The sequence below is a fragment of the Sphaeramia orbicularis genome, chromosome 22 (genome assembly GCF_902148855.1).
Source record: "Sphaeramia orbicularis chromosome 22, fSphaOr1.1, whole genome shotgun sequence".
Lineage (NCBI taxonomy): Eukaryota > Metazoa > Chordata > Actinopteri > Kurtiformes > Apogonidae > Sphaeramia > Sphaeramia orbicularis.
Genome location: NC_043978.1, coordinates 18,765,036 through 18,778,968, shown reverse-complemented (window position 1 = coordinate 18,778,968; position 13,933 = coordinate 18,765,036). Strand labels below are relative to the sequence as shown.

General features: G+C 39.0%; 1 protein-coding gene across 3 annotated transcripts in view; it reads right to left on the bottom strand.

Moving 5' to 3' along the window:
* The window catches only part of klc1a (kinesin light chain 1a), an 80,880-nt gene that overhangs the window by 60,177 nt on the left and 6,770 nt on the right, over positions 1-13,933 (bottom strand). For all 3 annotated transcript variants that reach the window (XM_030125858.1, XM_030125859.1, XM_030125860.1), the window contains exons 2-4: positions 6,062-6,329; positions 3,465-3,695; positions 1,697-1,775 (exon numbers count right to left, since the gene is read on the bottom strand). In XM_030125858.1, coding sequence (XP_029981718.1) covers positions 1,697-1,775; positions 3,465-3,695; positions 6,062-6,328 — 577 coding nt within the window. In that variant the 5' untranslated portion in view covers position 6,329. The remainder of the gene's footprint in view (positions 1-1,696; positions 1,776-3,464; positions 3,696-6,061; positions 6,330-13,933) is intronic.

The window sequence follows — 13,933 nt, the reverse complement described above, 5'->3', positions numbered from 1 at the left end:
TAATGGTATAGTTAATAATGTTACAAGTATTTCCATGTGTTTTACTCCAATCCTGTTATCAAAGCTATTTGTATTGTAGCTGCAGAAGCATTTCAGACATGATTCAGTATCAAATCCTATTAGTACCTGACATTTATTTTGTGTTTTTCATTAATAACAGGATATGAAGAGACATTTACTTGCAAAATTTGTTGAAAATGTGCACTAGGATTATTAGCCTTCACATGTATTCATTCAGATCTTTTGACTTCTGAATGAAAAGGCCCTGAAGTATGCGAGTCACAGCTTTTATAAGAGCAGGCCTTTAAAACTGGACACACTGGGTTATCCTTTACAAATGATGCCATCCCACAATTCTGACACATAATCCAGTCATGAAAACAAAACCATCACTATATTCAGAGCAGCTTGGTGTCACCACAGCAGACCCACGTCAGTTACATCTGTCACATCATTACATAGCCTAGAATGAGTGCACTGGGGACACACACAAGTCATCTTTTCTCAAACAAAGTGTTTGGAAAAAGGATGGAACGGATGGATTGTGTTTGCTATTTGACCGCAACCACAGGCAAAACATTTGTGCAAAAACGATGCTCTCTATTACTTTCCTATGTCACTATGAATGGATTTTCTTCAGCTGTGGTCTGTGGTATCATACAGTAGTTAAGTACAGTTTAGCATTTGCACACATCTAGGCATGTCAAAAATAATACATAATCACCTCTTTATAACTGATTGAGCTAAATGCTACCTGTGATAAATGTAACCATGAACCTGTAAAAACCAGAGTTTGTACACATTTTTTAAGGTCAATTTCAAGCACTTTTAAGGGTAATTTTCAAGTTTTTCCAGCACAGCACCTTATCCCTGGGGTAAAATACATATCTACAGGAATACATATACTCATGATTATTTTTTTCAAAATTATCACAATGATTTACATTGTATTATGCTATTAACATCTAAAATGATGTTTCATAAGAGCAAAAAGTTTAGAAATTAAAGGAGAACACAAAGTTTTATCCAAAAAAAGGGAAGCCACTTGGCGTTCTTCAGACATACTCGCACCGAGCCAAAGATTAAGATAAAAATGCACTTGGAGTCAACCTGAGAACACCTGGTAATTTTCTTTTTTGACATAAAGTTTCATTTTTCAAAATGCATCACCTCTCTGTGCGTACCTTTAGCTTGCCATCTAACCTGGCAGAGTTAATATTAAAATAAATAAATAAATCACATCAGAGTTATAATTGTCAGCACTTTCAAGCACTTAAACTAAAATTCAAGCACTTTCCAAACCTTCCAAACTCAACACTGAAATTCAAGCATTTTCACGCATTTCAAGCACCCGTACAAACCCTGAAAAACATCTGGGTGTGTAAACTATACTATAAATTAACAGAAAAGGAGAATTCAATTATTAATAAAGATTAGTTCTAACACAACATACTGTCAAAAAAAAACATCATTGTCTTGGCATTCTTAATCATACTGAGTTGCAAATATAAATAAATTGCTACCCCCTGTTATTGGTATGACAGATGTGTTTTAGTTTGTGACTAGAGCACTTCTACAAACAGGTTATGTCTGTATCTAAAGCACAGGAGTAAATATCATACTGTATATGGGATGGCTACAGAAAATGCTGGAGTCCTTCAAGGGGAAGTGAAGAAGAAGAGGAAGGTACACTTACTGCCTGGGCCTTGGTCATCCTGGTCATCCGGGAAAAGATCATCCAGGGTCTCTTTACTGGAGTCAGAGTCCTTTTCCTCCTGAGATGAAGAAACAGAGGAGGAAAGAGAGACAGGAGACGAGAGGAGGGAAAAATAAACATAAGGACAGAAAGAAAAGTGGGATTAGAAATGACCCGTCTGAAACTCACAGAGGATGAAGATAACAAAGAACTTTTTATCTGCTGAGGCAGTTCTTCAGCTGCCTGAATCCAGTCAAGCATATTTCTGAGTCCTCAAAATACATGAGATTGTTTCAAGTGATAGCTTACATTTTGCTCTGCTGAACAGTGACTTAAAGGCCAAGAATAGCAGGAGTCAGTGGGGAGAGAAGGCACAGATAGAAATAAGATTCATCTACATAATGAGACTGAATCCTGTAGGAAATGCAGTGCCACATCCTTTTCCTCTTTAAAATTCTGACATTTACTGGCTGACAGTGAAAGATGAGAAGAGAAAAAATGCATTATTGGGAAGCTTTTTAAGACTATATATTTTTGACCACTTCAAGATATGCAAATGTGGCTAAAAAATGCACATTTAACTACACTTAACAACAACCACAGTGACAGTGTTTTCCAGCTGTAAGCATATTTCCAAGTTGATTCAGCTAAGTATAATACTTTCATACTTTTAATACTGACACAGCTGTTTAATGGTATTGATTTGTGGCCTAAACTGCCAGCTCTGTTGTAATGCTCTCCTGCTCAGTCCTTACCAGTGTTAAATCTTTTATGAATTCATCAAATCTTCATAGGTTCTTCGCTTCTACTCTAATCTCATTAAAGATGATTTAGAGCAGATGAATCAACCACGTCTTTTTATCCTAAGATGTTTAGTTAAATCAATCAATCAATCAATCAACCTTTATTTATAAAGCGCTTTTCATGCACAGATGCAACACAAAGTGCTTTACAGAATTAAAAACAATTACACAATAAAAACAGAAAAACATTTACAAAGAAAACCCCTCCCTCCCACCCTCCATACTAGACACGCACACACACACACACACACACACACACACACACACGCCAACACACTTACACACGCACACACACGCACACAACAGGGAGACATGGCATGGCACTGAGGATCAAGGAAACGCCACCTCTGGGGCCGTCCACACTGGGAGGAGCCGCAGGCCGTGCCATCGGGGGGACCAGCACCCAGGCCCCCCGACTCCGACAGACAGGTGGACCCCCACATCGAAGGGAGGACCCCCAGCCAGCCGGGCCAAAGGGACCCAAGGACAGTACCCCCACTAGCAGACCAGACACAGCTCCCAGTGTGGAGGACCCCCCTGAGGAAACACTGGTGTTAAAAGCTAAAGACTAAAAGCATAACATAGGACTAAGAGAATAAATAAAATAAATACAGTACCAAGAGTAAAATACGTAAGATTATAAATAAAATAGAATAGATAAAGTATCAGTGATAAATAAAACAAAATAAGAACAAGAAGAGTTTAAAAAATTAGTTAAAAGCCTGATTAAAAAGGTGTGTCTTTAATCTTCTTTTAAAAATAACAACAGTCTCTGCAGTCCTGAGGCTCTCCGGCAGGCTGTTCCACAGGTGGGGGCCATAGTGGCTAAATGCTGCCTCACCGTGGGTTTTTGTTCTGGGTTTTGGTATGGTTAAAAGGCCAGTGCCGGAGGACCTCAGGGTCCTGTTAACTACATGTTAACTACAAGGATAAAAGCCCACTTTGAAGGAGACCTGAGGACTCACAGAGGGAGACAGGTCCTCGTCGTACTTCTTCAACTGGTTCATGAACTCCAGGTGCTTCTTCTCCTCCTCCAGCTGGGCCACACTTTGCTCGCTCTTCTGCAGTTTCTGCTGAGTCCCGGCCAGCTCGTCCCTCAACCACTGGTTCTCCTGGCAGAGCCGGCGGACCTGAGCGCGCAGCTTCTGCTTCTCTGATTCCACGGAGCTCAGGTGGCTCGACAGCGCCATCATCACCTGGGCAACAACACAAAAAAGTTCTTCATCAAGGATCACTTTGTTTGGATGTTGAAAAACTCTACGAAGGCGGGATAATTGTGAAAAATATTGCAAATTGAGTCTACTTGCTTGGTTATTAAGTAAAATGCACAGATCGTTTTGTCATGTATGTCTTCCCAACATAAACTGGTGAAATATGTGTTAGTGAATCCAAAATATCACTAGACACACTGAACATTTTGCAATTATAATGTAACTAGCGCGATGACCCGTGGGGAACCATGGGTTTTAGATCCTGGACTTCATCATTGTCAGTTCCAAGGGTGGAATGTGAAAAGGGGGGGTGTTTTTAAAATCCACATCCCAACCCTGAGGGGCAACATCCTGGTCCCCCAGCATGGACATTTGTTGTGTATTCACACATGCTGTACCGCATTTGTCCAACAGTCACCACCAAAGCGTTCATGTGATTCTGGGCATAGCAACATGCTTGTAAGACTATTGTATTCCAAAATTACAAATATCTCCCAAAATATTGGACCTATTAACTTGCCGTTTTTGCTAGTCTCATCTTTGACCAAAAATACATAAATATGTCAAACTGCAGCCGTCAGCTCTTTCCGGATTTTATGTGAATCCTGAGACACACAGACACACACACACAAACACACAGAGTCCACTTCCCTTTTAATATATAAGATTGAACATTTTGCTTGTGATTCTAATGGTAGCACAAAGCAGCTCTATATTACTATAGTACAAAAGTAGTTCCAATTTACACATTATGCAACCTTGTACTTTTACTAGACCTTTACACCACACAGTGGATATTAGAATAGGCTTATAAGGTGCTGGTTAAAGTTAAAACCAGTGGTGTTTGATTATTTTGTCTTCTGACTACTGAAAAAAAGACAGTACTATACATGAATGTAATGTACTATTAGCGGTGACAGAGTCAGTGGTAGGATAATGTGCAGAGTACTAAATCTGACAAGGCGTGGACCATAACTCCTACCTGGGCTAAAAATGTGCACACTAATTTCACTGTGGGGTACTTTGGATAAAAGCATCCCCCTAATGGCATGTGGTTTAAGGTGAAAAGATGAGAGGGGTGTAATTATGCAAACAGCCCGAGGCATCAGGGCATTAGAATATCAGAGGAAGAGGAATGTGAAGGAAAATAGTAATCATAAAATACTACAACTGCAAGTGATCCAGGAAGTCAGGGGTGGGTATTGGGGTGGGTATTAGAGTGTGCCTGGTGGATGTGGAGTGTATTCCATATTTATTAGTCAAAGCCTGCCAAGAGATGGAAATGAGGGTATAAAGCTCTAACTCTGACTCATCCTGACTCATACACTAGTGTTTGCCAACTGAGCGATGACACAACTGAAAGCTTTAAACTTTCTCTGAAAATCTGCATTTGTTAAATGTTTTATGCCTGCACTAAAAAAAAAAAAAAAAAAACTTCTCTTTTGTGTTGTCTTTCTTCAGGGTATTTTGTGAGAAATCCTCTTCCCTCCAGGGTCTGGTATGTATGAGGATGAAAGATTCAGAACCCTCAGTTCAAACAGAGGAGAAGCCCTAAGTAACATCATAAACCACAGCACATTACACTTTTATATGCACCTTTCCCACCTCTTTGGATGTGGTGAATCTGTGAAATCAAATAGGGTGTCAATGACAAGTAGTAACAAAAATGATTTACTGGAGGACACCTGTGCTCTCAGATTTCCAACATGTAATTTTAACAGGATAAAGGCTGAAGGCTTCCAGCTAACAACCACTGTGTGTCATCCTAAGTTTGTCACTGGTCCAATGCAAATGCTCAAAGTCTCCAGGAAAAATTTAAAGCTAAAAAAACCATCTCCATAGCTATGTTTCTAAACATGACTAGGCCAATATTTTATAGCTGTTGTTTACTTACACCATAATAACCTCTATACTCATACACAAATGTGTAATAACACATTTCATTTAATGGCGTGTTAACGTTGTCATACTGTTACTTCTGTTACTTGCAGTCATTTCATTAGATTGAAATAACATCATCTCTGTGTTGCATAGAAAACTAGAAAAGCACTCGTAGAGTGCAGACCTACACCAAGTCAGATCAGTGCCCCCCCCCAATCACCACCAAAATTTAATCATTTGTTCCTTGTGCCAGTATCAACATTTCCTGAAATTTTCATCCAAATCTGTCCAAAACTTTTCGAGTTATCGTGCATGGACAAACAGACAGACAAACCAACGACAGCAAAAACATAACTTCCTTGGCGGAGGTAATTACTAAAGCACTAAACAAATCTAAAAACATGGCAGAAAACGCCTGATATAGCCTGATTTGTGTATTCAGTAGAATCAGCAGAGTCTTAAATATGTACCTGTGCCTCACTCAGACCAAGCTCCAACATCTCCAGGGACTTGCGGATCATGTGGGACTTCTCCTCCACCAGGACGCCCTCCTCGTCCTGCTTCAGACAGCGCAGCGTTCCCAGCAGGCCCTCCAGAATGGAGTGGTGCTCCTGCTTCAGGGCCTCCAGCCCCTGGATCACCTGCTTGGTCCGGCAGATGATCTCATCCTGGGACAGCTTCTCCCCAGGGTCCTCCTCCTCCTTCACACACACCATGGTGGACATGTCCTCACGCATCCTGTTTGGACGGCAAGAGAAGGACAGAAGGGTCAATGGGAGAACAATGTGCTAAGTGAAAACTGCATCAGTTCATTTTAATCTGCAGCATGTGTCCTCAGACTTCGCTGGGCTAATAAAAACAAAAACAAGCATTTCGGTGTAGCTTCTTATCAACTGAAGTCTGTGCACTTCAAACACAGAAGTCTTATGACTTATGTTTGTTTGATCCTCAGAGAACAACAATCATCAGCAACAAATAATGGAGGAGGTAATGACGCAAAACCTGGCTTCATTTCACAAAGAGAAATGACTACAATATCACTTGTAATGATGAAACCTCCAGGAAAGGCATGTGTTTGATGCACGAGTCTTGCTGTTTCTCAACTCAGCAGCATGTGTATTACTGAGGGGAAATATGGTCTAATAATACAAAGCACACCAAAATATAAATAATTCCTGTGTAACTATCCTCTCTTTTCATCTATTTCAGATGATGACAGAGTTGCCCATCAGCTCCCTTGTAGCAAAGAATTTTTCACACTAGATCGCCCAGGAGGGAAAACGATGAAAGAAGAAAGGCTGAATGAGTCTCACTGTGCAGTCGCAAAAGATTTTCATGAATGTTTTACACTCATTCTCAGTAGAGGAATAAGGAACTGGGAGGTTACTTTATTTCCTAGAGGTCAGCTGATGTACAGCTGAAGGCAGATATAGACTATAGGATTTCCTCTGGATAGTGCAGAGTGGGAAAACAGGTCATCTGGTATGTCGGTTTAGCAATACTATAGACTCGCTGAAACCAGACCTGGCATGCATCAACAAGCAGAATATTACGATTATGTTTTCAATTACCAGATGCTACACAGCGCAGTGTGAAGAGTATTGAGAGGGGACTCCTATCGACTTTGTAAAAAAAATAAAATGAATTACCCACAACCCACAACTTACTCTCTTTGAGACACTACAAACATAATATATGCAAGGCCAAGGTCTCGCAGTCCAAATTTTGTTTTTAAAAGGTGGCAAGTGTTTTGGTATATTTATTTTTTTGTACATTTAGTTTTTATTAACACAATGCAGTGCAGAAAATACCAACTGATTGCTTCATATGTCATACTAATTTTGGGACAAAGCACACCTTCTTGTAATCAAAGCTTTCATTATACATAAAGAAACTGAAGTGTTATACGGGGTGTCCACATAGTCTCTTTACAATTTAAAAAATGTATTACAAATGCAATTGATGAGATATGTTAATCAGATTTGTTCTATGTACTCAGTGGTTATCAAAGTTTGTATACACATTGGGGGATCATGTCCAATCAAATCATTGGTCCATTTGCAGAAATCAGTTACTGCAAATGTTGACCTTGACCTTTAGACTGAATATGTGTCACTACAACTGGATGACCTTCAACCAACCATCATTTCCCAGGTAGATGGTGCACCACCACATTGGGGACTGCATGTTGGTGGGTTCCTAAATCCAACATTTCCAGACCAGTGGATTGGAAGGGTTGGCCCAATTCCCTGGACACCTCGTTCACCAGATATCACTCCCCTGGATTTCTTTCTATGGGGTTATGTTAAAGATATCGTGTATCGAACAAAGACACAGGACATCAACCACCTGAAGGAAAAGCTCACTGATGCCATTGACACCACTGATGAGGCTATGCTACAGCCAACATGGCAAGAAATCCAGTACCATATGGATGTGCTTCGTACAACTAATGGTGTCCATATAGAGGTGGATTAAATGAGGCAAAAAAACTTCAACATCTACTTTTCATTTTGTAATAATTTCCACAGAATTGTATATTCGTTTGCTTTTGTAATAAATTTGTAAATTGTAAAGACATTTTTTGGACAACCTGTACATTCTGTGTACCGCTGACAGATCTAGCCACAATAAAAAATAATACACATTAGAGGTCCAAATTGGTAAAATAAATACAGCAGACAGTGACATACAGTGAATAAAAACTGATGCCGATTTTTGGTCATAACCTCCAGCACTAATATAGTGTTTAATATAGTGTGGTGAGATTGGGGCTATAATGACATCAGAACTGTCAAGCTGCACATTGAGTATTCTAATCAGCTTAATATTTCATTCACATAATCTATAAGGAGATGAGAACGACGCTAAACCCAGAGTGTAAAGCTTCACAGAGAGAAAGAGGGTGACAAAAACACCTGAGTCACACACAGGAGAAGGGAGCGTCATTTCATTATAAATACATGACTTGATCATTAATCTTTCCTTCTGTCAACATGTCATTAAAGGAACATCGATGTAAAATTTTCTGGTAGATCCTTGCAAATTATTCACTTCCTTTTTCAATCAATACTGAGCTCAAAGCAACAAATTACATTCAGTTAAAGGAAAGGTTAGACCAATCTGTCTGTGACTGATCTTTTTAGGACTGGTGAATTAAATAGAAATGTTCCATCCACGTCTACACTCAAGGTGCCTTTGAGCGAAGTATTGAACCACCTGCTTCACTCTTCAGTTCACTGTGCAGCCGGAAAAACTAAGTAAACACAGGTCACATGTAATATACCTTTAAAACACCGCTACTCAGTGTATTAGCTGTATATCAGCTGTGGAGATGTTTTAACCAAAATAAAGATGTGAAACCTGCTGATGGGTTTTATTGATTCATCCTACTTATAATGAACTGTCTAGGTGATGTTTGCATACTGAGGTGGGTCATGCAGTTACTGAAAAGATGCAGCTGTACATATCATGGATTGTACTCTGATTTTTAATGCACTTTATAAATAAAAAAAAAAGTGCAGATTTGAACAGTTGCTTGAACTGATGAAAACCATGTGCAACAGTAATATAGAAAACAGAGGATTTTACATGTTCCGATGCACTGAGAGATTTACATTTTTTACTACAAATGGTTCCAAATATAGGCTATCTGAATCCATGATTGCTAATAATCAATCTTGAAAATAAACATTTCAGTCAAGTCCTCTTTCGTTACTGAAGGAAAAACAAGGATTTTAGATTACATGATAAAAAGATGACATTATTCTGAATGAATCCGGATTGTATATATAATTAGACTTTTATATTTATTTTTGAATTTCCCTTGAGATTAATAAAGTATCTTTCTCTCTCTCTCTCTCTCTCTCTATCTATCTATCTATCTATCTATCTATCCATCTATCTATTTATTTATTCAAAGTCGAATTTATCAACTTTACTTGGATTTGTTTTTATTTATTTGAATGTTACAAAACCAAAAACAAATAGTGTTGTAAAAAAAACCTCAACCTCAAATTTGCATAAATACTAATGGTATATTCTGACATGCACATGCTGCACAATTATTGCATATAAGTAGATACCTCTGTTTTTATGTGGATATCATTTACATGTATAGAGTTCTTATTCTACTTTTTCTTTTACATTTCTGTATTTATCTAGAGAGACAACTGCCTGCAAAGAATTCCTTGTATGTCTTTACAAACTTGTAAAATATTAACTGTGTACTTAACTTGGAGAGTAAACACTGGCCTTTAAACACTCATTACCACAACTGCCTACTAATGAGATTTTTTATACAGCAATGAGAATTCCACATAAAATTGCAAAAACCCAAAATATCTAATAAATGTTAGCTATTAGAATTATTATTCAAACAAATAGTTGGTGCAGGTTAATTGCCGTTGTCCTTCACACTCTGCCCATGAGCTCCATCTCACTCCATCCTGACTTTCTTTGCTTTGTATTTATTACACAGTTAAGAGGATTAAGACTGAGCGCTTCGGCAGCACTTGTAGTGAGCTGCCTAATAAATCTCTGCAAGCACCAAACTGAAAACCGGAAACACTCCACTGAGCTGACTAATCACAGAAACATTGAAGCTATGTTTAACTGCACATTTTCCTACAGAGAATAAATAACCTCTGGATATGAACAGCCTGATGTTAGTCTTATCCTCGGCGCTGCATTAACATAACCTTCAGGTTTAAAGCAGTGTGCCCACCTCTGTATAGGCTGCTCTGGTGCCAAGTGAGGAGAGCAGACGTGTCCTGAACTGCCTCAGATTTCACATTTCAGTTCAAGTGTGGGCAGAAAACAAAAGCTGAGCAGTTTCTCTGAGCAGGCGAGGCAGACAGAGGAACAGCTACAGCCCTGATCGCTCCATGTGACTCAGCAACCAGCCGGCAGCCTATCAGCTGACGGCAGAGCAGGAAGCCGACTGCAGCACGAGATGGAGAACAGCAGCAGCTCCAGGTGACAAGAACTGACAGCAAATGGGGATTCTACATGGACGGAACGACATTTTTACTGATCTGTCCAACTATATTTTTTACAAATGGCATTAAAACTGTATTATTGGAAAATGCTGAAATAACAAATAAAAGAATGTGGGATGAGGAATCTATGAATGATTAACTCCATTACTGATCAACGTGGTCATCATCTGATAATGATTTTACTTGTTGACTTGGATCAATCTATCACCTCATACACTTATGACTCGCTGATTCACATCCTGGTTATTACAAATTTCCGCAGTGCATTTGGAAGGGCCATAACTTGGGTTAACTACTTGGCTGAACTTCAACAACTTAAAATTGTTAAATAATAATGGATGAAGCTGTTCCTGATCACACTTCATTTAGAAAATAACAGAACGGGGACATGAGTTTAGGCTAAAACTCTACACTTTAATTTTACATCCAAACATAACAAAAACATCTGCAGTTACCTTAAATATATAACACAAGATCTTACATGTATTTAAGCAGCCTAAAAAATCCTGCACCACACTTCCGACTATATTTTCTACATAATATATTTTTAAAAAAAGATAAAATCAATCGCTGGTTCTCTGGTACAACAGAGAACATGACATTAGATTTTTGTTGTAAATTAGCTTGAGAAATGACTTCCTCCTAATGCAGCAGTAACAATACAAAATGCATCTTCTCAAACTCTACATCTGTATGAAGAAAACTCTCACTACCTTAACACCATCCATGGTTAACGGCTTATAACAAACTGCTTAGACTCAGGACATGAGTAATTTATGAAGTCCCACAGAAAACGCATGACTGTACATATCCAACATGCAGCCTTTTATTGTGGGAACTGAGGAAAAACATCCCACTACCATTACAAGTTGTGTCAGAATAAAATCTGCTCTTACGCTACATCACCTAAGCCAATGGGCCTTGAAAAAGCCATTCAAACTTGTATGGCAATCGATCAAAATCATTGTTTTATACTCTATCAAAGCAGATTGAAGTCAGCTCCGAACTAGAAACACCCCCAACTATAAAGAAACACTCAAACTTCTATCACTGCATTGTAATACAGAAGTGAAAGTGGTAGTGAAAGCCCTTGTTCCTGTTCTGATCTAACAATCGTTTATTTCTGGCATCAGATGAATCTCAAAGCACAAAGCGCCACAGGGAACGATGCAGAAAACTACCTCTGATGTTAACTTTTGAAATGTAAATAGCTGAGCGCCTGGGGAAGCTGCAGCGTTTCATATGAGCAGGTTAAAGAAGTGATATGAGGCTCAAAGAAAAAGAAGTGCTGAGACGAATAAAAACAACTGGGTTGAGGAGGGGTTGGAGGTGGTTAAGACCAGCAAAGAGGAGGAAGGGTCAAAGGACTGTTCTGCTTTTCATGGATGAGGATGAAGCAGCAGGAAGAGCAACTCAGTGAAGAAGAAACTGAGTCAGCGATGTGTGTGCTGATACTCATTGACTGTAAGAGCCATGATTCACAACCACAGAGTGCACAAAAGCAGAGAAAGTCTGAAAAACCCGATGCACTACAACACAATAAGGTGAATTCACTGGACAAATTTCAGCCCAAACTCATCTGCAACATATTTATATGACAGCTCATTTGACTGGTATAGGTCTGTCTCTTAAATTCACTGTTGGTGTACATAATCTAGGACTGTTTTGCACTGTATGTGAGCATCCACATCGACCATTAAACCATCACTTATGTATCATATGATGACAGTAGCTGTCACACCCAGAGTGTACGTAAAGGGTTAAGGCACCCGGCAGTCATGAGTTGTGACATTACATGACTGAAACACAGAAAAACAGAATACTGACTGGTATTAACCTTGGGGCTTTTAATAACATTTAATAATGTTGATCATCACTGTATCAATGATCCAATAGAACCGTTAAGCCTAATATACAACTCTGCTAACTGGATAGATGACTTTGTGTGTCTCTGTGTCTTGCCTAATGAGACCTACAACATACATGTAAACAAAGCAACAGCAACAGCAGCCGAGCTAACAGCAACATGATGGACATAAAACCTAAACAGTTTGAGAAATTGGCAAAACCTGGCTAAGGTAAAAGTCACAGAAAACACCAGCTTAAAAATGACAATTTGAGCTGCAGATCCACAACATGACCTGCCAAGGAACAAGTGATTATCCATACCTGTCATCCTGTCAAGACAAATGGCTGGTTATGTCTGTTAATAAATTTGAGAAGTATATGTCAGGGTAGAGACTGCGATCTGGTAGGATCGGCGATTCTACCAGTAGAGACTCCGATCGTAGTCTCTACCAGTAGAAACTCTGATCAGAGTCTCTACTGGTAGAAACTCCAATCCGAACCCTAACCCTAACCCCTAACCCTTCTACTGGCAGGATCGGAGTTTCTACCAGTAGAGACTCTGATCGGAGTTTCTACTGGTAGAGACTACGATCGGAGTCTCTACTGGTAGAATCGCCGATCCTACCAGATCGCAGTCTCTACCCTTACATATACAATGGGAAGTCATTTTTTTCAATCTTTAGCTACTGTTCACTGCTTATTACTTTTAATTAACTTTTAACTTTTTATTATTATTATTTATTTATTTTTGCCAGAGACCATGTACAAATTACACAGAAATGCTAACATTCAGTGCACTGTCCCAGTTAGTTGAAGGATAATTTTCTTCTGCAGTCACCTTGCAGGTCAGGATGAAAATGCCACAAATAACTGAAATAATTGGACAAAAATAAATACATAAAGCCAATAAACTCCATCTAAATAAACCAAACACAAGAACATAACTGCCTAGTTTGCTGTTACTCTATGTGTCACTTCCTAAAATGAGTCGCTGGCTCACTTCTAGTAAGGCCTCACATGACAAGAGTACCAATGATGCTCTACTTCCATGACTGAGCCTTGAGCCAGATATTAAATTTATCATTTGAATCCCAGCAGTAGTTTAAGATGCCCTGATCCACAGAGACAGCAGAGGCACCGCTCCTCACTGCAAAACGCCAAAGGCTGACAGATAGGGAGGGTGTATATTAGATTTATTCCTCATAAAAATACAGTAAAATAGATCACTAAAACCTCCTCAGAATCCCATTTAACTTTTAACATAGCAAACTTTTCTAAAACTGAACTGGCATCAGTATTTTCCCTGTATTAGACAACAGCTTGAACCAGAGCCACTGATGAAATATCCCTTCAGCGTATTGTAAATGACTTGCATGTCTTCAGCACTACTTAACCATGCAGTCATGATCCCACCATTAACATCAATTAAGAAAATCTGTCAAAACATGAGCATTTTTACACAAAACAGGAAAGAAAATAACTACTGATTTTATT